Source organism: Bos grunniens, chromosome 1, assembly GCF_055505025.1.
Source record: "Bos grunniens cultivar Pamir isolate PY7600 chromosome 1, Bosgru_T2T1.0, whole genome shotgun sequence".
Lineage (NCBI taxonomy): Eukaryota > Metazoa > Chordata > Mammalia > Artiodactyla > Bovidae > Bos > Bos grunniens.
In genome coordinates, this window is record NC_141165.1 from 80708703 (window position 1) to 80735825 (window position 27123).

At 36.6% G+C, this 27123-nt stretch overlaps 1 protein-coding gene across 5 annotated transcripts in view; it reads left to right on the top strand.

Moving 5' to 3' along the window:
* IL1RAP (interleukin 1 receptor accessory protein) overlaps nt 1–25302 on the top strand; it is a 155509-nt gene extending 130207 nt beyond the window's left edge. For 2 of the 5 annotated variants that reach the window (XM_086319500.1, XM_086319506.1), the window contains exons 9-11: nt 2206–2349; nt 3667–3810; nt 13617–14925. In XM_086319500.1, coding sequence (XP_086175626.1) covers nt 2206–2349; nt 3667–3810; nt 13617–14335 — 1007 coding nt within the window. In that variant the 3' untranslated portion in view covers nt 14336–14925. Of the gene's footprint in view, nt 1–2205; nt 2350–3666; nt 3811–6510; nt 9813–13616; nt 14926–24351 lie in introns of those variants that run through there. The other 3 variants (XR_015133952.1, XM_086319518.1, XM_086319525.1) reach the window with 3 other exon arrangements.
* The last annotated feature ends 1821 nt before the right edge of the window (nt 25303–27123 follow it).

The window sequence follows — 27123 nt, forward strand, 5'->3', positions numbered from 1 at the left end:
ATCATGAGTATTAGAGTACATGGTAATTCTGTACAGCTGACTCCCAGGCTATATCTGTAGCAGGATTAGTACCCTGAGTTTAGGATAATGAATGCAAAACTCAATGATTTTTCCTTTTAATTAGAGAATTTCAGATTTTGCTCTAGGCTACTCACCATTTTCCCTTTAGAATAGCTGCTACTACTGCTAAGTCACTTCAGTCGTGTCTGACGCTGTGCGACCCCATAGACGGCAGCCCACCAGGCTCCCCTGTCCCTGGGATTCTCCAGGCAAGAACACTGGAGTGGGTTGCCATTTCCTTCTCCAGTGCATGAAAGGGAAAAGTGAAAGTGAAGTAGCTCAGTCGTGTCCGACTCTTAGCGACCCCGTGGACTGCAGCCTACCAGGCTACTCTATCCATGGGATTTTCCAGGCAAGAGTACTGGCGTGGGATGCCACTGCATTTTCCACTTAGAATAGCTACCTGTTTTAAAAGGGATTTTTCACTGGTATGATCAATAATTGAACTTCATGGTAGTGTTGTGCAAAGATCTCTGAACTTTGAAGTCAGGAAGGCTTGATAACAGTTCCAGGTTGAAGAACACTTTTCTGTACCTTGTCCCAGCAAACACTTAATACACACAATGTTCAGGTGTTTAAAAAGGCTTTTTCTCACATCTACCTAATATACCTCTCCTACCCCAATGCCTCCCCTCAATTACCTCCCTCATATTACCCTGGTTTACTTCTTTCATAGCATGGATCACTCTCTAATAGTAACTGTCTTATTTATTTCCTTATTTACTTCCCTGCATTAGAACCTTAGCCCTAAGAGGGCAGAGACCCTTCCTGTTTTATCTACTATTATAACCTCAACAGCTTCTAGCAAATGGTAGATGTCAATAAGTAATTGTCAAATCAACTAATACATAATTTAAGCCACTTCTGTTTCAGATCCAGAAATATTTTGTTCAATCTCAAACTCTTAAGTTTCACTAGTAAAGCTAATAAAGCAGCCACATGAAGTTACAAATACATAGTATAGTACTAGACTTACTTTTGGGCTTCCCTGATAACTCAGTTGGTAAAGAATCCACCTGCGATGCAGGAGGCCCAGGTTCATTTCCTGGGTCAGGAAGATCTCCTGCAGAAAGGATAGGCTACCCACTCCAGTATTGGGCTTTCCTTGTGGTTCAGCTGGTAAAGAATTTGCCTGCAATGTGGGAGACCTGGGTTTGATCCCTGAGTTGGGAATATTCCCTGCAGAAGGAAAAGAGTACCCACTCTAGTAGAGTCGGACACGACTGAGTGACTTTCACTTTCAAACTTATTTTAAACATCACATAGTACTAGACTTATTTTAAATAACACTACTTAGAAGTCTGTAATGTAAAAAAAAAAAAAAAAGAAGTCTGTAACGTTATATCCAGAAATGTTCATTCAGTTCCCAGAGTTCTCAAGATAGGATGGATAAAGAAGACGTAGTCTCTTCCTAGATGACTATAACAATGTACAGTTTAATAATGAATGAGAAAGAGTGGAGAAGCAAAGAAGCAAAGTGGAAGAAGTCTTATAGAATGTATATCCTAGAACTGTACACCTGAGAGATACTTTCAGAGCCAAGCATACTCAGCATTAGGTGGATATCCTCATTTTCTGTTCAATGATAATAAAATTGTTGAGGCTTATTGCCAAATATAAAGAAAAAGGAATTAAATTTCTTCCGCATGGCACTGGACAAGAGGATGAATCTAAGACTGGTATAAAACACATTAAAATTTTTGCTCAGTTAGCTGCTCCAACAATTAAAGTTCTACAAGTGTCATCAGCTGGTCTAGTAAGAGCTGGACATAGGATGGAGTTACGCTTTCCAAAAATATTTTTGAGAAGATTTAGTTGTCAGTTTGTGAGTCAGATTGGATGACCTTTTAAGTTGTTCCCAATAAGATCTATTTTAATTTGTATTATCATCGAAGTGTATTCAAATCATATAATTGTTTAAAAGCACCTTCTATGTCAGTTTCTGGAAACAAAAAGATAAATAGGTCACAATCTGGTATTAGAACATAGAGCTTAATCTCCACCATGTGATCTCTGCTTGTTCACACATATAGGTCAGGTTCATGACTCAGCTGCTTGGTTTAACCAGCTATTTGCAGAACGATGGGTCACCATGACTATCGTGCACAAATCAGTTTGTTTCTTTGTTGGTCTCTCCAATGATAGCTCCAAGGTACACAGTGGAACTGGCATGTGGCTTTGGAGCCACAGTCCTCCTGGTGGTGATTCTCATTGTTATTTACCATGTTTACTGGCTGGAGATGGTCTTATTTTACCGGGCTCATTTTGGAACAGATGAAACCATTTTAGGTGAGTAATGAAAATTTCATGTATATCTCCCAACTGCCATCTTGAGAAAACATATTGGCTTGATAAAACCTGGATTAATTGGAAGATATAATCAGACTAACTTTGGTTTTAGCCCTTACTATTGAAAATCTTTCTAATGCATATTATTCTGATTTCTTGGGTCAATATATGATTTAGTCTAGATTGGCAGTATCCAAATAGAAATACAATATGAACCACATATGTAATTTAATATTGTTCTAGTGGTCACATAAGGAAAAAGAAAATAAAAGTGAAAATAATTTTAATAATTATGTTATCTAATATATTCAAAAGACTATCATTTTAGCTTGTAATTTAATATTATGTTAATGAGATATTTTAGTCTTACTTTTGGTACTAAAAAATCTTCAAAGTTCAGCATGTATTGTGTTTTACACTTGCAGCATAGCTCCATTCAGACCAAATACATTTCAAGTGCTTAATAGCCACTTGTGGATTGTGGTTATTGTACTAGAGAGTGCATGTCCACACTTTGTACTCACAGGTTATCTGTGTACCAGAAGAATCACATGGGAGCTTACTAAAAGGAGCATCTAAAGGCTAGCCCCTATTATGAATCAGCATCTACATTTCAACCGTATCCCAAAATGATTCGTGTACACATTATAGTTTAAGAAACACTGTTTTAGTGCCTCTATGCCAGGTGACAAGAATGAAACATTTAATTACCAATTCTAATACCCATCCCATAAAGTCTCATTGAGTGGCTTGTAGAAGAGACAGGCACCTGTATTTTTAACAAGAGATGATTTTTATAATTAGGCAACTGGGAGAAAAATTGGTTCATCAAATCTAAGCATATTTTAATTGTAGGTATTTTCAGGTATACATGATTTAGACATTTCTCAAGGTTTTGCTCAATTTATTATTCTTATATATTAGTGAGTGACATACGAGGGCAGGAATTAGAAATGTTCTGCATGGTATTTTTGCCAGCATCTATGACTGAGTAACTATTTGCTTCCTGATTCCATAAGTTCATAGTTGAATGAGCCAAACCTCACTCATTCTCCACTATAAAATCTGAACTCAGTGAGATGAGAGTAGAAGACACATCAGATAAAATTTGCAATTACACCTTAAAATAGTCATTTTGCCTGGAGACCTGTCACAGGTGGGGAATCACACTGAAATCTGTCAGCTAATTCACATGTGTAAAAAATGAAAATGTCTAATATCCAAAAGTTTGATTTAAGAAAAAATACAGTACTATTGAGAAACTTTCCTAATTTATATTGGATCTGTGTTTTGTGTCTTTTATGAAATTTTTGCTAGATGGAAAGGAATATGATATTTATGTATCCTATGCAAGGAATGCTGAAGAAGAAGAATTTGTATTACTGACCCTCCGTGGAGTCTTGGAGAATGAATTTGGATACAAGCTGTGCATCTTTGATCGAGACAGTCTGCCTGGGGGAAGTAGGTATTTCAGATGGGTACAGGTGATGCTACACTGAAAGGCAGAGTAGACCTGAAGCTTCAGGTCACACGTAAGAGTCATGGTTCTATGTTGACATCTTTGGACATTTAAATGTCCAATTCATTTTGTAATAGATAGAGACTCTCTAGGAATAAATATGGTCTTCCCAGATGTCTCAGTGGTAAAGAATCGGCCTGCCAACGCAGGAAACACAGGAGATGTGGGTTCTATCCCTGGCTTGGAAAGATGCCATAGGTAAGGAATGCCAATCCACTCCAGTATTCTTACCTGAGAAGTCCCACGGACAAAGGATCTTGGCAGGGTACAGTCCATGGGTCACAAAGAATCAGACACGACTTAGCAACTAAACAACAACAACAGGAATAATTCTACATTGTAAGATGTAGATTATTCAAGTGCAGTTTATGGTTTTAAAATATTTCCCCAGTAAGCTTTAAAAACGATGTCAGAAAAGTGCAGATGCAGAGTGCATTGGAGCTCTGCTAAGAGCCATAGCTTTACACATTTTGTTTACTCGCATTTAGATTTTTAGAAGGTTTAACTAATTTGCCTAGAATTTTTTCATAAAAAGTGAGTTTAAAACATTTATATACAGATGAGATTTACTCGATTTTGCAAAAAGTGAGGTGCAGAAGAAAGTGCATGGAATCCTCCATTATATTACTTACTGATAGTAATTAGAATATTTTCCTTCCTTTTTTTCATTCTTATTTTCTCGCAAACCAATGCTGCTCAAATCTCCTCTTTCCTTGTGTCTTTTCTTCCTTCATATCAAATTACACATTTGAAATGAGTTTAACATTTACAAAGGCCAGTATATCCTAATAGGTATAAAAAGATTGAAATGCTGAATGATTTAAAATAAAATGTACCTCTAATTTTCAGATCCAGACAGTAACACATAAAGTGATGCTACATTCAAGTCTCTTTTGTAAATGCATAACAGCACTCATAAACCCACTGTTAAACTCTGTACTGTTAAAATGCATTAATATCTCTAATCTTTACAACAAACTAATTTATTTTCTTCCCCTAAATCCTGTTTACATTAATCACTTGGTATATTTCTTAGTTATATTGATAATTTGAGAGAGAGAATAGACATTAATTTTTATGCTTATTTTGAATTAGTGGGATCACTTTATGTCCAAAATCATCATCCCAAAGTCCATCATGCTTCCCTTCTGTAGGAGATATCTCTTTCAGCATAATTTTGCCAGAAAATGCTGACTTGACTATATAGATAAAGGACAAATCCCACTCATTTTGAAGCTTAAAATCTTAAATAATTTATTCATCTAATTATTCATCCATAAGTCATTCAACTGATATTTACTACTGTCTGAACAGTTATGTGAAGATACACAGTATAACAACAATGTAAGACTCCAGCAGGGATTGATAGTTCTTTGAAGAATTCAAGTTCTTTATAATTACTCTTGCATTTTGCTTTTGATGACTGATTTTTGTGGTCTTTTGCATTCTCCCTGCTGCTTTTACTCAGTCCTCTTTCTCTCTAGGTCTCTTTCCCTGCTTACACACAGTCAATCAGCAACAGTGCTTGGAGTGGACAATTACTTATTCCTGGATTTTCCTCTAGGCTGCACATGCTATTTTAATTTCAACTCTCTCCCCATTGCCTCTGTACCTGTGAAGATTAAAGGGCAAAATGACTGCTCGGGGGAGTGGGGAGTATGGTAAACCTTGAGATGGCTTTGCACAACACTGGTGCGTTCCCTGGAGTTGCCTTCCATCTGAACCCCAGGAAAAGGATTATTCAGTCCTTGATAAGCAACCTCGAGGAGATGGATTATTCCCAAGAATTTAGTGACAGGAACTAATCAGAACCCTTGACAACAGAATAAAATTATACAGCATTTCCATTTTCCCCTGCTGCTGCTTCTTTTTCGACCTGAAGAAACCATTTGCTTGCCAGTGAAGGCACACGCATCAGCTAGCAGCTGCTGAAACACATGGCTTCTTAGTAATGATAGGAGTTTAAGGAGAAAGATTCAGGGACTAATTTAGACTCCAGAGCAGAGCAGAATAGAAAGCTGAGCTGAGAATGTGATTCCAGTCAAAATACCATTCAACTGGCTAGATTTTCTTAAGTTCCTATTCCAGCGATATAGAATAGTGTGTGTCTGGGAGGTGCCTGACAGTAGAGAGGGACTACCAAAAAATAAGTGTTTTACTCTTGCTGTTCTGTGTTAGTGAAAAGGGAATTTCTATGATTTAGCACTATAATGTATTTTTTTTAATACTCACAGGCAGTAGAGAGTTAATACATGGGTATCTTTGGGGAGAAAGGGCTCAAGACCTGATTTTGCTGGGCCAAAATATACCACACAGTTTGAAGAAATTGATTTCAGTACTACCCACACATCCTTCATGTCCCAAATGATGCTTCTGAAGACCAAGGTCATAGGAATACATTTTGGCTTTATGCTTGTTTGGAATTCCTTCAGGTTTGGAATATGTGCATTCAGTTTCTATTCTCCCTGAAGAGAGGGACATTTTCTGAAGAGAGCAATTGGTCTAAGGATTAAATGTTGTTAATCAAAGTTTCACCCCAATTCTCAAATTTTTATGCTAATTTCTTTTCACTTGCTCCTCAAGCCCCATACTTTGAGGGAGTTCTTGGCCATCGCTAATGCCCATGGTGTTTTCTTTCCCAGTTGTCACAGATGAGACCTTGAGCTTCATTCAGAAAAGCAGACGCCTCCTGGTTGTCCTAAGCCCCAACTACGTGCTCCAGGGAACCCAAGCCCTCCTGGAGCTCAAGGCTGGCCTAGAAAACATGGCCTCTCGAGGCAGCATCAACGTCATTTTAGTGCAGTACAAAGCTGTGAAGGAAACGAAGGTGAAAGAGTTGAAGAGGGCTAAGACGGTGCTCACGGTCATTAAATGGAAAGGGGAGAAATCCAAGTATCCACAGGGCAGGTTCTGGAAGCAGCTGCAGGTGGCCATGCCAGTGAAGAAAAGCCCCAGGTGGTCTAGAAGTTGCGAGCAGGGTCTCACTTATTCATCCTTGAAAAATGTATGAAAGAGCCAGTGAATGATGGATGAAAAGATCCAGCAATACTCCAAGAAAGAAGGATTCCCCTGCTTTATTCCCAGTGTGTTGTTCATGGACAGAAACAAATTCTGTGGAAGCCTCCCCATAGAGATAAATTCAGGGTTACTGTAGAAGAGCTGTTCTGCTTCCTCAGGCAATACCAAGGCTTAGAATGATCGTGCCACCACTGGTTGCCAGTGCCTGAGGTCACTCCATTTTTTGCAAGAATTGGTGATGCAAAATTCCCTTCTGCATCCTCCATTCCTGTTCCTGTTCATATCTATTCAATCACTCTCACTCTCTCTCTCTTTTTTTTTGGAATAATCTTAATATTATGAGGAAGCCTTTGTTATTGATTTAAAGAACCCTTATAGATGAGTGATCTGTTAACAAGGTCATTATGAGTTTCAAGTACAGTTTTCTTTTCTTTTTATTCATCCCTTAAAAGACAATCAGGGCCTAAATTTATCTTTGCTAAGGAAAATTAACTCTTTTGCTCATCCTACTATACTAGACACTCTCACAGCAAGACCAATACCATTTATGATGTTATAAAGCAGGTGACTGTAAACGTTCCTTATGATTGGCTTAAAGGGCTTTCCCGCATTGTGTCCTGTCATCTCCCCCCACCACCCCATGCACTCTATCTCAGGTAGTTGGTATCATATTTGTCAGCTTGAAAACTATGTAATAATATTTTATTACAGTAAACTCCCAATTATCTGTAGGTTGACCCATATCCATCACTCCATCTCCCTACCTCCTGCATTTTGGGTCAGTCATTCAGAGCATGCAGGTGGCTCCGCACATGATTCATTGGAGAGAAAGCTTCTCTTACTGGTGCTAATATTGAGTAAAAGAAGAGCAAAAAGCTTTCAAGGGCATTTTCTGTCTTATAAGAAAAGCACAGAACAGGGTGTTTGTCAATTTGTCTTTTAATCTTAGCTTTGCTAATGTGAATATTAGGAAAATAATTTCTCTTTACTTGTTTCTGTCTCCCCGTTGTAAAGTGTTAAAGTTAGACTTAGGGACCTTGAGAGTGCTTTTAGCATTAATACTCTAAAAGTATTAACTGGACCCTGAGTAGTTTTCATATTTGATTCACTGATAAGTTAATAACACTCACTTCAAACAAGTTAGACTGAAAAGTCACTGTCAACTAAACATGTTTTAGTTTGTATAAGTAAAACTTTACTGTTCTTAAGACTTGGAAAAGTAAAAACTAAGTCCAGGGTTTACAGAGTGGTGAATATCTATGTTACATATAGATTTTTAAAAAATATATATGTATATACATACAAAATTATATATATATATATTGCATATATACACATGAATTACATATACACACACATACATACATGAATTTTATATATATACACACACACTACACACACATATATGTATATATATCCACATATGACTTTAAATAGCCATTGGCACAATATTACAAAGTACTGGAACTCTTATCCAGTTTTTAAATTATGTTTTTTACTGTAATATTTTTATGTCACTGTTTTCTGCACATTAATAATATTTGTGAATTTACAGCTCCCAGAGTAGTTGTTGTTAACTTCTGCCCTCCCTAAATTAGTAACAATAACTTACTACTGCCACAGTTGATCTGGGTGCAGTGGGGTCTGTTTTGCACAGAGCTTCCATGGTCACTGCTAAGCACTAGCCTGCCCTCTAGCATTAATTGACCATCTACTATATTCTGAGCACACATACTTAGAAATTATGTTAATCTTAGTGCTCAACTCTTGGAGAGATAAATCTCTATTGGACTTTTAAGTAAGAAAGGAAAAGAAAATAAAAATACCTATAAATGAGCCTGGGTGTCCTATGAAAAATAATAATTCATAATTTAAGGAAATTCTTATCTTAGTAGTATGAATGTTGATAAACTATTCTAAACTTATCTCCTATATTTGTGTCCTTCTGATTACTAAAGTCTATTTAAGAAATCATTTTTCTATGGAGGAGTTTTTATTTTAAATAAAACAAAAGCTTCATGAATCATTGACTATAAAACTATGGTATGGGGGTCATCTTGGATCTAATGTTTTTAGCTTTGTTAATGCTTTTCATCATTACAAAGCACAATTACTCCTTCTATTAACCCTTTCATCACAAGACCAGAGGAGAACTGACCCCAGATAAGATTTGAATTTCAATTCAAGAATGAGCTTTAGGTAGATGAGGGACAGCCCCATTATCAAGGGGCCATTCTTTTGCCAATGCAGCATCTTTTTGCACTTTTGGATTTCATATTTATGCTAAATGATGTTTGGTACCCCTAGAAACTTCTAGATAACTTTTGTTCTATTTACATTACTGTATTTGCTACTGAACGTTTTCAAATGCTAAAAATCTAAAGCAACTCAAATCAAAATGATATCTCATCCTAAGACAATTTTGTTTCAAGAGTTCTTTTTTGTTTGTTTGTTTTATGATCCAGAAGATGCCCAGTACAGAATATTTGAGAGAGAAGGAGAAACATACATTGGAGAGCAAGGAGAAATCACTCTCTAATATTAAAAACTAAAGTATCCAATGTTAAAAAGAAATCTCAAAGGTTTTAGATATATGGTATAAAGACCTTCTGCACCCAATTAAACAAACAAACAAACAAAAAGACATGATATATAGAGTGTCCAATTACATAATCCTATAAAATAATTTAATTTTTTCTGCAATGTAGTTTGGATGATTCCCTAGTATTCTAATAAACAAGTACTCCATTGTATTGGGGAACAAAAGTTTCACTCCACTTGTTAATTATCTATTTTCTTTCCATAGGTTTTTCATATTTTAAGACTATCTTTTTTATTTTATCCATAAATGTTTGTATTTTCCATTTTCCATTTGATTTGTAAATTTGTTTATTTTAAAAATAAACCATTTATTTTCACCATTGAATTTTATTTTGTGCATGTGTTTTATGTATTTTTCATGTTTGGGCATAAGAAATGAGAATAAAAAGAATGATACACTTAGAAAAAGAAATGTTTTAAAGGACATTAGTTTTCTCTTTCTGATAAAAATCTGAAAAAAACTGGGAACTTCAACTCAACATTTTCTTTACCTCTGAGTAAAAGAGTTCCTTAAGCACAATGGATTGACCTAATATACCAGACATCTGTGTGTGTCTGTGTGTGCATGTGCACACGTGAATGGATGTGGAGAGAAAGAGGCAAAGGGAGAGGATGAGATGGAGGAAAAGATGAGGAATAGAGACAAAGAGAGAATAAAGAAAGGCAGAGAGAAAGAAGAGAGTTTTAAAATAGAGACACACTATTTCTTTTTGTTCAACTTGAAACTTGGACAGTTAACAGTAATAGCTTACCTTTTATAGGTTTTCAACTCAAAAGCAGTTGCCTTAAAAAAGATCAACTAACAATGCCTTGGCTTTAGTTAACAGGTGATCATTTGAATCAGATATTCATTTCTATTTCAAACAAATCAGTGATAAACATTTGAAAAGACATTTTCTTTTGAGTTAATATTAAGTCTGTAGTAAAAGGGAGCTTTCTTGCTTTTTTAAATAAATCTTATTTATTCCAAGAATATTTATTGGGCCTCTATAACTTAACTGGTTTGCTTAGTAAAAATTTTCCTCCAAAAAATTTCCCTGTTTCAAACTAGTCTCCAAAGAGTAGACTTAGGATTAATGCATGGAAGTTACAAAAAAAGCAGTCCTTACTCATTTAAGAAACAACTTTAAAACAGAGTTGGAACATAATGTATATCACTGTCTTTGGAGATATAAGCACCCAGGTGATGCAGAGGTAAGGAATCCTCCTGCCAATGCAAGAGATGCAGGTTCAATCCCTGGGTCAGGAAGATTGCCTAGAGAAGGAAATGACAACCTACTCCAGCCTATTTTTGCCTGGAAAATTTCATGGACAGAGGAGGCTGGCAGACTATACTCCATTGTGTTGCAAAGAGCTGGACACAACTGAGTGAACAACAACTGAGGTTATTAGGTCTTTGACACAAGTAACCATGAAATACAACAGGAGACGCATTCAGCAACTTATCTATTTCTCTGTTTCTACTCAAGGGATATGAAGTATTCTTAGCAATGGGCTAACTAAATATTCCAATAGTATATTATCCACTTTTATTTTAAACTGAATACACAGAATTTTAAAACTTTGAATCCACAGTTTAAGTTAATCCTCTAAAGTTCCCATTAGGGGTTGATTTGGAATCAATATTAGTCTATACCTTATTTTAATATTGTGCTCAGTAAACATTGAATAATAATAATTTAATCAAGGTGATTAATTCAGAAGCATAACATGCAGTAGACATTGACCTATAGGTATTGATAAATTGTCCAGCAACCCTACAAATGTGTTCTCATTATATGCATTTTATAGATAGATGAATTCCAACTTTAAAGATACTAAAATAAATGATTATTTTATTAAGATAAATGGAGAAACCAGTATTTGAATTCAGATTCATCTTTCAAATTAGATGCCCCCATTTTTTTAAATCTGTACTTCAAGTTTTAAGAGAGAGAGAGGTTTAATACACTCTCATATATCAATAACCCAGCTAAAGAACAAAATTACAGTCCTAGTTTTGTTTTAGTTTTCTTTCTACTCCCAAGTTAATACCAAGGATATTGTAACTTTTATAGGCAAGATTATTCTAGAGTAGTGAAGAGTTCTAGATCAGAAACTGTCACTCCAAACCGAATTTATTACCACACACAAAAAAACTGGCCTTATCAATCTATAGCCACACCTCAGGTTTTCTTCTTTTTTTTTTTTTTGAGCCAAACAGAATAAACAACCTAATTTAAGATGCCCCCTCCAAATAATAGTCATCATTAAAAAAAATTATAATTAACATCCTCAAATATGAAATTTAACAGTACGGAAGATATTAAAATAGGCCATAAAGGAGGCGGTTTCCTTCAAAGTATTATATGAAGAGGCCGAAGTATAGACCAACTCTTATCTGAAAACTATCTTCTAATCTATTCCTCAATGTCTGGAATTCCACCATTCATATTTATTTATTTTTTTGCATTACCCTCTCTAAAAGGCAAATCCTCGACTTTCAAGTGGATTACCAAAATTAAAAACAAATTAAAAAAAAAAAAAACATAGGTTTTAAAGACAATTTTTTAGAGGGTCTAAGACAATGTTTTATTTTCAACAATGGTACCCCCTTTGGACAGAACAAACATTTTCCTAAAGTTACTATTTAGAAATGAACCATACACACAGTTACACACCTCCTCCCTACACACATGCAATTTGAGTGCCCGAGTTCCTTTTGTTGAAAAATTATCCATGTTATCTTAGGGTTATATCATATTCATCATGATACAGGAGAAACAGTAGACTTCCTAAACTTGCATCCTCGGTTTTATGAAAGGTAGAAACATAAGATTCTGAAAAAGATAGGAAAGAAAAAGGAGTTACCAAGACACACAGATACACACACACACAAACAGGCTTTGAAGATAAGTGATTGAGGCAAAAAGATAAGATTGAAGCAAAAAGTCACTAAAATACTTTGTGCTCTTGATAAAGCCAGTCACAAGTTCTTAAACACTGAGCATCTCTTTTGGTTTTCCTTCAAATTCATGTTAAATTCAACAGTTGGAAAGAAAGAATATGGTAGAGAGCAAAGCTCCTTCATTCTCTGTCAAATTCATCATCCAATTCACTGCAAACTTTCAGCTTGTCTTCACAGACTGAGAAGTTTCTCCCTCAGTGCTTCACTCCTGGCCTGAAAAGCGTAGGTGCTCAATCTCGTGGTCTGTTCACAGCGTGTGTTTTCAGAGTTGTCAACAGCTGCAATTTACAAGTTTGGAATTTCCTTCAGAAAATCTGTTTAAGCTCCTAAATCTCACAATGAGTTTAGCATGGAGTTTATCTCAAGAAGCTTTTGTTAGGTTTTGCCCAAATTCACCACAAAAACTATTGGAATTGAATGCTTGATGAGAAGTCTAATTGGCCGATTTTTACCAGTTATTGTTGTCATTGTTGTTGCCTCTTTAATTGTTATTCAGACCAATTCTTGACATACAGAGAAAAAGAAAGGGAATTTTGGTTGACATCACAGTCAATACTATGAACTCTCTGATATGTCCAAAAATTTTAAGTATCAAGAGCTATAACTGTGTGGATCCTAGGAGCTAGTAATGCCCTGTAGATCTTTGCTGATAAGACTGTGTCTGGAGCATTATGTTCAGTCCTGTTCATGATAATACCCTTAGGTGACATATATATATACATAAACTGAATTGTATTAAGAAAAAAAATCAATAAAAAAAGGGAAGAGACTTGTTACCAATTCATATGGAGAATAAGATATAAAATTCATGAAGTTATTTAATCTAGAGATGAGGAAAAAAATACAATGAGATCACAATAATTATGAAATACTTAAAGTATTTTAAAATATTAGATCTAAGACCACTACAGTACAAGGAAACAACTTTTCAAAACGAGAAATTATTTACAAGTAGAGCTGAAATTAGCTGCTTTTAGAGGTGGTTACTTCCTCATCCTTGAAGGTAGCAGACACTGCAACAATAAGAATAGTGTAAATGAGATTCCTTACTGGGGTAGATTATTTAACACTTCGATCTTGTATTCTCAAGTGTTCATTGCCTGTCCTCCCTAAGACTGTCAACAGTGAACTGAAACTTTTATGTTTTCACTAGGCATTGTCCTATCTTTCATTTTCCTATAGATACAGTGGAAGCAGTTTTTGACTTCATTCAAAGGAGCCGGAGGATGATTGTTGTGCTGAGCCCAGATTATGTGACAGAAAAGAGCATCAGCATGCTAGAGTTCAAACTGGGTGTCATGTGCCAGAACTCCATTGCCACCAAGCTCATTGTGGTTGAGTATCGTCCCCTTGAGCAGCCACACCCAAGCATCCTACAGCTGAAGGAGTCTGTATCTTTTGTGAGCTGGAAGGGAGAAAAGTCCAAACATTCTGGCTCTAAATTCTGGAAGGCCTTGAGACTGGCTCTTCCACTGAGAAGTCTGAGTGCCAGCTCTGGCTGGAATGAGAGCTGCTCTTCCCAGTCTGACATCAGTCTGGACCACGTTCAAAGGAGGAAAAGTCGTTTGAAAGAGCCCCCAGAACTCCAGAGCTCAGGGAGAGCTGCAGGCGCTTCTCCGGGCCCAGACACGATGTCCAAGCACAGAGGGAAGCCCTCTGCAGCCTGCCGGTGCTGTGTCACCTACTGTGAAGGAGAGAGTCAGCTTAGGAGCAAGAGCCGGGCAGAGATCCATACCCAGCCCCAGTGGGAGACACACCTCTGTAAGCCTGTTCCCCAAGAGTCAGAAACTCAATGGATACAAAATGGCACCAGATTGGAACCCCCTGCTCCCCAGATTTCAGCCCTTGCTCTTCACCATTTCACGGATTTATCCAATAACAATGACTTTTATATCCTATAATTACTGTGTGGTGGGTGGTGGCTGCTATTTCTACCAGCCCATTATGTGTCATGAACCTATGGGAATAATTGACATTTTTATCATCTAATGGACTATCAGGTTGTGTCCCCTTTATTGATTTTTAAAAACTATTTATTTCTAGGAGACAAAAGACCTGAAGGACCTGAATCCAGATTTATTGCCTCTAATGGTCTCAGAAGAGCACACTCTTCTTGGGCCCTAGAAGGTCAGTATGTGCAAGTTGCCTAAAGTTTGATCCTCTCTCTTACCCCATGGTTTTAAACAGAGCAAAGAATTTCAGTGTTTCCTTTGAGTTTGTTGACCAACCTCATACTATAAGTCAGTCAGGTGTACTTGGGCTATGACACTTAACAGGGTATGTGCATCTCGAGGGAGCATCATGGAATGAAGTCAGTTTCAATTTTGGTGGAAGCTGTAGGAACAGGCTCAATGGGAAACCTACAGAACATTTTCCCAGGAAGAACCAAGTACTCCCACACAGGGATACATAGTGTTCTGTCTCACTGTAAACTAGTGTTCTCTAAACTGCCTAAAGTTGTTAGCATCAATAAAGTTATATTTTTATGTGATTTCATTTGTACTAACAAATTTTTACCTCTCTCTTTCCCTTCTACTTGTTTATGGCTTTTACATTCATATCTGAAGACTATTCTCTTTAAGTAATTTGAGATTTGGTTTGGGTACTAGGAAAGCTGAGATGTGTCTTTAGTTTCTTTCTAGGAATGATCTAGGAAAGGGCCAAAAGAGAATGAGAAAATGTCTCAAAGGAAATGAAGAGCTATACAAAAATATCCTTATAATTTTAGAAATGACAGCTGAAAAATATAGTATGGTTAGGGGTTAGGGTAGAGTTTGGTCCATCAATCCCTTCTTCTCATTTGGGATTCTGAGGATAGTCATTCAAGTGCCTACAAGGGTCAAAATGTAAGAAAAAGGAGAAAAGAGGGCCACATATAAGTATAATACAATGTTCTCCCTCTAGTACTCATGTGTATATGGACATAGATAGAGATAAATATCTCTTTAAATATTTTAATACAATCATAAAAGGCACATAGCATTTGATTTCCAAGTCAGGGAGAAAATAGAGATAATTAAGCCTGGAGGTGAAGTATATATTTCTTTTAAAAGGGCCATCCTTCACTCTGTTTCATTTGATTCCTGTCAATGATTAAGCCCCAGTGTTGAAAGAGTGTCATTTTTCAAGTGAATCTCAAAGTCCAGATTTTTAAGTAATCTGTCAATTATGAAACAACTTTAAAAAAAAAAGAAACAACCTAAACACATGAGCACATATTCACCCAAAGGGCCACTAATTTGTAATTTCAGAGCTAAAGTATTCACTCAAAAAGCATGTGTCGAATGGGTATCCAAATAACCCTGGTGATATTGAGACTGAAGAACACAGACTGGCCCTAAGGAAATAATGGAAAACATTTATTCCCTCCCCAAACTGAAGACATCCAGACACTCAGAATAGGGCTGAACTGACCCAACACTCCATTAAGGAGAAAAAGCTGGAAATAGCGTGTCTTCCATCTAGTCTGGTAAAGGGTCCCTGCATGGTGGTTTTACTGTAAGAAAATTAGAAGCACAATCTACTGCTTATGAACAGGAGCAAAGTAAAAGGAGGCAAAGGTGGTACCAGACATTAGCACTCACTTCAGCACACAAACGTGACTCCTCATGAGCTATGGCCCAGTGCATGTCAGCCTTTCTCGGTTTTTAATAATGAACGAGGGCCGGAGAAAGAAACCAGAGTTTTCATCCCACTCCTCCCCTTGGAAAGAAATATAGAACTCTCTGTTGAAACAAGAAGCGATTAGATCCTTTTCATGCAGAAATAAGATGAGGGAATAGGGCTCTCCAGAGTAAATAGGACTCAACAAGAAACTTACAGTTAGGAAAGGACAGGCCACCCCACCTGAACACCCAGCAGTAAATGACAGTGTGCAACTCACGTTCTACATTGCAGGCCTTCTTAAAGAGATTAATCCATTCTTGATGTATGTTCAGGAATCTTCACTTGGAAAACAGATGGTAGTTTCTCTCTAAATCTGTTAAATAGTGGCTAATGTAAGTTGCTCCAAATCCCAAGTAGGGAGAGAATGCTGTTATCTGTAATCAGTCTTATTCCTTATTAGCACAGTGTTTCAAACCATAAAATATGTTTGGGAAAACTGATAGATTACTTTTGTCATTTATAAATTATTTCCTAAGTGAAGAAAATAATTGAAAAGACTAGTGGCAGAGGCATGAAAAATTAAACATGAACTCTTACTATGAATGTGTAGCTGGATAATCTCAAAAGCTCAGTTTTGGTCAGTATCAATATCCATTGACAATATAAGCACAATGTAACCAATAAAATGTTATGATTTTTGGCATATAGCCAAAATCTAAAAGATGTTCGGACAGATCATAGACCATACTTGTACTGTATGGAGAAAAGCAAGGAGGTTATATGATTATTTCCTGACCCAACATGGTACACTTGAATGTAGTGTTCAGTACAAGACATTTCAGTGGGGTGAATAAGGAGGAAAATATTTCCTCATGGGTCATGCAGATTCCTGACTCAATTGATATGGCTGTTGGTTAAATGGATTTCACTTACACAGGAATATTTCCTTTTCAGGAATAAGTTTCAAGTTAAGTAGAGATAAATATGAGACCCCCTTCTCTCCTGTGTTTTACCATGGGCTCTAAGGGTCTCCATCTCCTGTGAGCTAAAACGGAGATAATATTATTAAACTTATTGGACTTTGTGAGTATTAAATTGTATAACTCATGTAGGTTCATATCACAGTGTCTGGCACATTGTAAGTGCTCAATAATTGTTGGCCAATTTTATATCCATAGTGAAACCACTCCATTTGCATAATTATTTATGGCTTACAAATTGATTTTATTACATCATTTTTTAACACAAAAGCAGTACAGAACAGGAACATATTATCCAGATTAAGTGACTTTCCTAATGACACTCAATCAATTAGCAAGAGTTGGGCTTCTAATCTGGGCTTCTGACCACTGACCCAGTGCCGATTGTAGGACTACTCTTGTAAGACTCAAGTGGAAGTATTCCTCTTACAAAGCCACCTAATTAGAACTATTTAACTTGAACTGTTATACATTCCAATCAAAAAGGCAGTTAATATTAACCCATACACAGCAAATTAAATGTCATATCAAGTATGTGGTGTGACAACTGACCTTCTCATATTATGGTTTATATAATTTCACTTTAAAATATTATAACATTTAACTATTAAAAAGTAGAATAATTTTGTTTTTTAGAATCTATGATCGTATTATAATTTTCTCTCCAAATAGATAATTTGTATTTTTCTTTATGGAAAATAAAAATATGTTCACTGTTCATCTTGAAAATAGAATATAATATTTTAGGAACTATCATTTACACCATGAGTTACAAGTACTTCTTCTTATAATTAGTAAAATCTCTGGTAATAATATATTTACTTCCTGTGTGAAGATCTGAGGTAGTTAGTAAACTAATGTTACTAAACTAATGTTTTTGAAAAAGTTATGAATAATAAATTGAACTAATCATAAAGATGTGTGCAGAAGGACAAACAATCCCTATGGCACTTCTTTCAAACCTTTGTGTCTAAAAATTGTTTGGGGAAGGGCATCTTACAGGTGAAGATCTCAGGTGAAGCCCCTACTCCAGAGAGACTGGTTTATTAAATACTGGACATTGTCTAGGCCCTTGATAATCAAATAAAGTATTCTATGCATCAAACAACTACCTATGATAATTCTTTCAAACCCCATCATATGTTTATACTACTCAGGCTATAAAAGGAGATAGCCTCTATTAGAGTCTACTCTAAAGTTCCTTAAAGTGTATTCCTAGATATATCCACATGAGAGTCAATTTTGGTTTCATATTAAAATGCATATTTCTTGATCCTATGCAATATGAGGATCTCTTGAGTGGAGCAGATTTGCACTCAGAATAAACTTCCCAGGTGATTCTGATTTACAAAAAAGCTTAAGAAACAGTAATTTTTATCTCTCTTTAACACCTCTTTTACCCTTGTAGGCTCTGATTTTCTCCAGCCAAGGAGGACTACGAATCATCCTTTTAACAAGCTATAGGTGTTTACAGGCTATAGATGAAAATATAGGGCAAGTTTAACCCTTAGAGTTGCCTCAGCATGAGGAGACATTTGAATAAATGAGTAGCTAATGGAATATATTTCTAATGTACAAAACATCAAACACTGACATTTGGAATCTGATAGGATTGCTGTAGCTTATAATATATAATTATCAGAATCACATAAGCAATGCTGTGCTAACAAATAACCTCAACATTTTAATAGCTTCATATAACAAGACATTTATTATATATGCTACTTGTCCAGGCATAAAGGCTTACTTTCTTTAGCATTGCAACCTGAAATGTGTGGCAGCCTGTTATTCTATATTTCAGACTAATTATCATACTTGGTACTTTCTTAATTCATTGGCCAGAACTAGCTACACATACTGATCTAGTCATAGAGAAGGCTGGAAAATGCAGTCTTCCTGTGTTCCTGGAAAGAAGAATGAACTAGAGCTTGGAAAACACATAACATTATCTGTGTCTAAGAATGGGATACTGAGATTGCCTGAAGAGCCAAGAGACCTACAAACTGAGATATGTCACATACTTTGGTAATGAAGGAATAAAAGGACTTTGCTGCCAACACCCTACCTCAGGTTGCCAACCTGTCAAGTCAGATTGCTGTTGGAGAAAAAAAAAAAAAACAGTGTACAGAAAAGTGTAGACCTTGCATTTAAATGTTCCCCAAAGAAAAATTACTGAAGAAATGCACAATAAATATAGCTTCTAATTAAGGGGAAGCATTCTTAAAAATTGAAAAATTTTAAGTTTCTGTATTTGGTTAATTTCCATTCAGTTAGTTCTCTAAGAATGTGATGCTCAAACTATCTGCCAATGAGCCATTTCATTTTTGAATATTCAGGAACCCTCAGAAGAATTAAAGACATTTAGAACACAGCAGAGCATGTAACACAGTCATTAGAAAGCATCACTTATTCATTTATCTGAAAAGCTAAATAGGGAATTCAAGCTGAACATGTTAAAGCTCAGATGAAGGAAGAGACTAATGCTAATGTGTACTTTATGAAGTCTACTATTATCTAGGCATCTGCTCTATGATTTGGATTCTCTGTACTAAAATCTGAATGTTTATATGACTCTTCTAATATCGTGAAATAGCATTTTATCATAAAAAAGTGCTATTTTGGGAGTGGTAAAGATTGATGCTTAAGAAACTTTTTTCCTACATTTAAACGTAGTTGGTTTTAGGCTTCCTGGGTGGCTCCCTGGTGAAGCATCTGCAATCAGGAGCCATGGGTTCGATTCCTGGGTCAGGAAGATCCCTTGGAGAAGGAAATCACAACCCACTCCAGTATTCTTGCCTGGGAAATCCCATGGACAGAGTAGTCTGGTGGGCTACAGTCCATGGAATCACAAGACTCGGACATTAATCAGTGACTAAACCACTACCACCATACTTGGTTTACAATGTTTTGTTAATTTCTGCTGTACACTGAAGTGATTGTTATACATGTATAGGTGTGTGTGTATATGTGTGTATATATATATATATACACATATATATATATAATTTGGTTATACGTTATAATATTGAACAAAGAAGAGGTTTTATGCCCTAGTGAGGTGAGGACACTATTGACACATTCCAAATCTTCAGAGAATAATTTACAAGTTTTTTATTTGGGACAACTTAAAAACACTTAAAAATATTTAAATGGAAAGAATGTTCTTTGAAATGGGTGCATGGAAAGGAAGCAAAAAGATTCAAAATAAACTGAACTCAGATCATGAGCTATTTTTATCCTACTTCAGGTAATAAGACCATTAACACTATTGCCATATTGAAAAAAAAAACCTCAAGATACAATCTTTGATGTATTTTTCATTTAAGACACAAAGGTATACATAACAACTTACTGCTTTTCTATTGTCTAAAACTGTCATATGCTTGTGAATAATTTATAATTTGGGCTTCCCTGGTAGCTCAGTCAGTAAAGAATCTGCCTGCAGTGCAGGAGACATACGTTTGAATCCCCATGTCAGGAAGACCCCCCGGAGAAGGAAATGGCAACCCACTCCAGTATTCTTGCATGGGAAATCCCATGGACAAAGGAGCCTAATGGGTCACAGTCCATGAGATCACAAGAGTGGGATATAACTGAAGCAACTGGGCACCAAGCACAATTTGTAATTTGGTGTCATATTTTGAAACATACCTTGGACAATGGTTCTTAACCAGAATTGAACATCTTTTTAAAAACTGAGCTTACTCCAGACTGATACATCTACAAAAATGATTTATACACACACACACACACACACACACACACACACATATATATATATAAAATCTTGTAAAGGATAACTGCCTCAAGTTGTCCGTACAATATTTGCAAATATTTCAATGAAAAATCAATAGTGACATATTACAAATTTGGCGTAAAGAGGTTAAAAAATCCTGATACACTAGACAATTTTTTCCCTTAAAATGAAAAACTTAAAACTCATTCCCACATATTAAGATTTGAGTCTTTTATTCTTATATCTTAATATGAAATTACATAATATATGAGGAAAACCAATGCAGATGATAACATTATAAAAATCACCAATGTAATTACTTAAGTGCATAGACAAAGAAGGCCAGAACATGTGATCTGTCATCTAGAACAGGAAAGTGTTGAAGGTGTAGTAACTTGGCTATAAGCAAAACAATTTGATGACTTTTAAGAAGTGTCAGGAGAAAAAAAAAGAATAAATGAACCCATTCATTTTTTCACAAACCCCAGTAATAAAAAAGGGACAGATGATATATAAAATTCCCCAAATATCATACTTGAAAGCTAAAATGTGGAGTGGATGTCAGGTATTAAGGAATAAAGTTGAATGGTTACTTCCATCATATGGGCTCTTGATATAGTGGAAAAAATACTAGATAGGAGTCAGAAGACCTGAATTGGAGTAACAATTCTCCTATAAACTGTGTGATTTTCAAGCAAACACTTTTGCTCTCATGTTTTTAATTTCCTCATATATAAAATAAGAGCAATATAATATCTACCTCATTGGATTGTCATAAAGGTAAACTTATATAATAAATGTGAAGCTGTAAAATGTGGAAACTATTTTCTTGGGCTTCCCAGATGGTGTTAGTGGTAAAGAACCCCTCTACCAATGCAGGAGAAGTAAGAGATGTGGGTTCAGTCCCTGAGTTGGGAAGATTCTGTGGAGGAGGGCATGGCAACCAATTCCAGTACTCTTGCCTGGAAAATTCCATGAACAGAGGAGCCTTGGTGGGCTACAGACCATCGGGTTGCATAGAGTCAGACATGGCTGAAGTGACTAAGCACAGCACATGTGCTTGATAGTGGGATGAAGATGACAATGATATTATAGAAGAAAGTTGAGCAAATGAAGAGGTCCAAATGAAGCTCCTTAGTCTACTAAATTCTGGGGTACTTACCACAGTACATAGAGTAATTATAATCTTTCATACCTAAAAGTTAGAGAATAGACAATACAATTTCATATGACTCTAAACACTGAAGATTACAAAAAAAAATCAATTTCTGAAAAAGTAAGAAGTAAAAAAATAGCTCTATTTGTTTTGCATTGCCATATAATGAATTCCCCATAGAAGCTTGAAACAACACCTACTGATTACATCTCTTTGTGGGTTAGGAATTTGGGAGAGGCTTAGCTGGGTGGTTCCTAATCAGAGTTACTCCTAAGGTTACTGTCAGAGTGTGTCCAGGGCTGTGGTCATCTGTAGGCTTCACTGAGGATAAAGGATCCACTTCCAAGTGCAGGCACATGGGTGTTTGTAGGAGGCCTCAGTCCCTTGCCATATAGACCTCCCTGTAGGGTCGTAGGGTGACTTAGTATCCATATGCCACATCAGCTGGCTTACACCAGAGGAAGAGATTCCAGAGAGAGAGGCAGAGAGAGTCTCAGTATCATCTATGACCCAGTCTCCAAAGTGATGTATCATTATCTCTGCAATAGTCTATTGGTTAGAAATGAGTCCCAACGTCCAGCCCAAACTCAAGAAGAGGGGAATTTAGCTCTTGAAGGCAGGATCAAAGAATCTGTCAACATATTTTAGAGCCAGTCCTGTAACATAGAAAAAAAACTTTTTCAGTTAAATAAATTGAAGTTCAGAAAAGGAAAGTGATTGGTCATTAGCCTTCCTAACTTCATCCCTAAGCCAATAAGCTAACCCGCTGGCACCACAACTCAAATGAGAGCTAACTAACTTGTTCTGGCTAGGACATTTCTTCTGTTTAGTGAAAGACTGTAAGCCAGAGAAGAATGATATCATCTGTAGTCCTGGTATCTCTGTCTCTCTTTCTGTTTCTGTCTCTCGATCTCTCTCTTCTTTCTCTCTTTTCCTTCCCCTCCCCTCTTTCTGTTCTACTCCACAAAGAAGCAAGCAGACTCTGAAAACTGCAGATGGATGAGGTAAGTGGAGCTGGTTAGCCATATTCTTGGTCTGGAGTTGAGTCCAAAAATAGAACTTTTATTCTGGGCTTGCTTCTAAAGAGATCGAAAGTGACAGTTTATTTCAAAAAGCAGCTGCTGCAAAAGGAAGGATGAGTAGGTAATTGCTCTCTTTGAAGTAACCCAGGTTCTAGTCTTAGCTCTGAACTGAAATGATTATATATTAATAATCAAGTTATTGATCCCCTGTATCTCAGACTTCTAAGCCCCCCAACCCCATAAATGGATGGAGCTGGACTAGACATTTTATGCTTCTTTGGTTTACTTTGTCATTGTTTAGTCACTCAGTCGTGCCCGACTCTTTACAACCCCATAGAGTGTAGCCCACCAGACTCCTCTGTCAATGGAATTTCCCAGGCAAGAATACTAGAGTGGGTTGCCATTTCCTTCTCCTGAGGATCTTCCCTACCTAGGGATCAAACCCACATCTCCTGCATTGCAGGTGGATTCTTTACCACGGAGTCACTGGGAAGCCCTTGGTTTATATAGTAATGCTTAAATAACCCCCTCCTCTCTCACATACATATACACCAGCATCCAAGTCTAGTTATAATTGGAAGAATATTTAAAAGGTACAAGTTTTCTTCTCAAGGAATCATGAACTGTGCTTTATTTAGACCTAATTCCTGTAACATGCATTCCTCACTTGTAAAGCTAAACAGCTTACTTCTTTCTGTTCTCCCTTATCTGTTTTCTGTCACTGCCTGGTACCAGTAGCTTTGAGAAGATACATTAAGTTTATATGGAGCCTCCTCATAGTTCAACTCTGATGCCTCCAACTTCTCTAAACTGATTTTAATGTCAAATTCCAAGGTCACCACTTTGTAAATTAGATTGAAAAAAAAAGTTACCGTCTTGCTTCCTAACAGCTTTATACTCTTGTCTTTTACCCAAAGAAATTCCAAGTGACCTTTTTATTGTGATATATGTTCATATATTTCACCATGCCAAAAAATAAATGGAGACTACTTCTGAAACTACACAGTATATAAACAGTAACATCTATGGAGTTAGAAGATCTGAGTTCTAATTCACACTATAATTCTTTTACTATGAGACCCTGAGCAAAGCACCAACTATGTCATAGTTTCCCCATCAATACAATTCAAGCATCATGATGTGTCTTTCTAACTCAGATATTCTAGGAGCTGGTATAATAATGAAGCAAGACTTTTCTCTTTGTTTCAAGGTATAATCCATGATTCCTTCTGAGCTGTAATCCAAAGTCAGATGTCTAAGGAACTGATTCATCATAAGTACATTAAATGCTAGTTGAGTTGCACAAGATGAAAACAGATCTGAGATCTCTCTTCCCCTCTCAACCTGAGTCAACTGTTCATCAACCCTTGTTCATCTATTTCCCAAAAGTCTTTCAAAATTTTTCTCTTTTCCCCAGGAATTCTAAGAATTTGAGCTACATACAGACCAAGTACTCTTTTCTGAACATGCCATGGATTTTCATGCTCTATATACCTTTGCTAATGTTACTTCTGTTGGAATGCCTGCTCTTTTCCTCCCCCATGTAAGAGAGTTCACACAACACAATGCTTCAACTTCAGCTCAAATGTTTTTAAACCTATGAAATTCCCAGATAGAGTTGGATATTCCTGCTCTGTGACCGTATTGTTCATAAGACTTCTGTTACTGAATGATACTTTATTGTATTTCTCTTTCACCTACTATCCTCTAAGTGTCTGTGGACAGAAACTATCTATTGAATCTCTAATTTAATTTAACAACAAAATGAGAACATAACATTTTCCATTCATGTTTTGTTAAATAAATTAATTATGACCAGTATCATTGAGTACAAAGTAATAAAGCCATGCCTCTTTCTTACTTCCATCTCCACTCCATTACAGATGCAGTGTTCTATAAAAGATAGCATTTTAGGATTTTGTTCATCACTTGTAAGATGAATTTCAATATTGGAATCCTGGGGGTCCCAACACCACATCCAACTTCATTAAATTTTGCCCTTGTCATTGCTTGATGACAGATGACCCATGACCTAGTATGGGTGAGAAGAGGCCCAGCTGCACCATGCCTGTCCTGGTTGCCACCCCTACATTAAGGACTCCTGTCCCTGTTTCACACTATCTGCAGTCACAGCTGATGCTGGAATCAGCATCGTGCTCATCAGCAGCTGTTCTATTTGTGATCTTGCTGTTAAATAAATCCAAAACGACAGGACACTAAGCTGTGGTAAATAATCACTACCTACGATGTACTGTAGAGTATTTTTTGCTAATGAATTCAAGAAGAAAAAAATTAAACCTGCTTATTGTTTCAAAATTCAGGTGATATTGTAAAAAAATTAATAAAGTACTATTTGATTCAGGGTTAATTGGTAATTAAGAGATCAGTTCTTCCAAACACCCTGTATAATGTATTTGTTTACTCTAGGGGTCAATAAACTCTTAATACATCTTACAGCCCTCCTTTCTGTGTTTATGATCTCTACTGTGGTTCAGGACTCATCACTTCTTATAATCGCTTTTCCAGTTTCTTTCAGTGATTCTAGTTCCCCCTATTTAAACTCTTGTGGATACCACCACCAAATCAGTCTTTCTAGGATATAACTTAGACCATGACGTGTCAAGTCCCAAAGAATCTGCATCTCATTTTCCACAAAATGAAACTTGTTTTGGTTTGCTTTGCTCTGCACTTGGGATACTCCATTCTTTATTCTGAGCTTATCTTCAGCAACTTACATTTTTCTGCTTTTGCGTATGTAGTCAACACTCCAGTCCAACTGAGAGACAATGTTTCTTGAATACTTTTCCATCAGTGTGACTTTGTTCAGATTGTTAATTCCCCAAGACCCTTCTACTCATCTCCCATGTCTACTCTCAAGGTTACAGTTCAAATATCACTTTTCTGATATCATTAGCAGAAAATATTTTCTTTCCTATCAAATCTCTCATTGTATTTTTCCCACTTTTTTCCATTAATTTACTCATTCAATAATATTGAGGATCTACTTGAACTAGGTGGAGAATACTCTTGAGAGTCCCTTGGACTGCAAGGAGATCAAACCAGTCCACCCTAAAGGAGATCAGTCCTGGGTGTTCATTGGAAGGACTGATGTTGAAGCTGAAACTCTAGTACTTTGGCCACCTGATGCGAAGAGCTGACTCACTTGAGAAGACCCTGATGCTGGGAAAGATTGAGGGCAAGAGGAGAAGGGGACGACAGAGGATGAAATGGTTGGATGGCATCACCGACTCAATGGACATGGATTTGGGTGAACTCCAGGAGTTGGTGATGGACAGGGAGGCCTGGTGTGCTGTGGTTCATGGGGTCGCAGAGAGTTGGACACAACTGAGCGACTGAACTGGACTGACTCTGTGCCCAGTACTTTTGTAAAAACTCAAAACACAGCAGTGAACAAAACAGATTAAATTTCTTTCTCTCTTTTAGGCTTACATCCTAGTGGTAGGAAACAGGAAAAAAGTAAAGTGTTAATAAGTAATTAAGATACAGAGTAAGTTTTATGGATTTAGATAAATCAGACACATGGGACAAGAAGTATTGGGAGGGAACTTTTCATTTTAAATAATGTTCATAGAAAGGCCCCACAGAGAAGGTGGCTTTTGAGTGGAGACATAAGAGAGGTGGAGGAGTGAATGGATTTACTAGCAAGTATAAAGGCCATGTTTTGTTGTTGTTCAGTCATTAAGACAAGTCCAACTCTTTGCAACCCCATGGAATTCAGCATGCCAGGCTTCCTTGTTCTTCACTGTCACCTGAAGTTTGCTCAAACTCATGTGCATTAAGTCAGTGATGTCATCCAACCATCTCATCCTCTGTTACCCTCTTTTCCTCCTGCACTCAATCTTTCCCAGCATCAGGGTATTTTTAAAAAAGACAGCTGTGGTACTTACACACAATGGAATATTACTCAGCTATTAAGAACACAATTGAATCAGTTCTAATGAGGTGATGAAATTGGAGCCTATTATATAGAGTGAAGTAAGTCAGAAAGAAAAACACCAATACAGTATATTAATGCATATATATGGAATTTAGAAAGATGGTAATGATGACCCTGTATGTGAGATAGCAAAAGAGACACAGATGTAAAGAACAGACTTTGGGACTCTGTAGGAAAAGTTGAAGGTGGGATGATTTGAGAGAATAGCTTTGAAACATGTATATTACCATA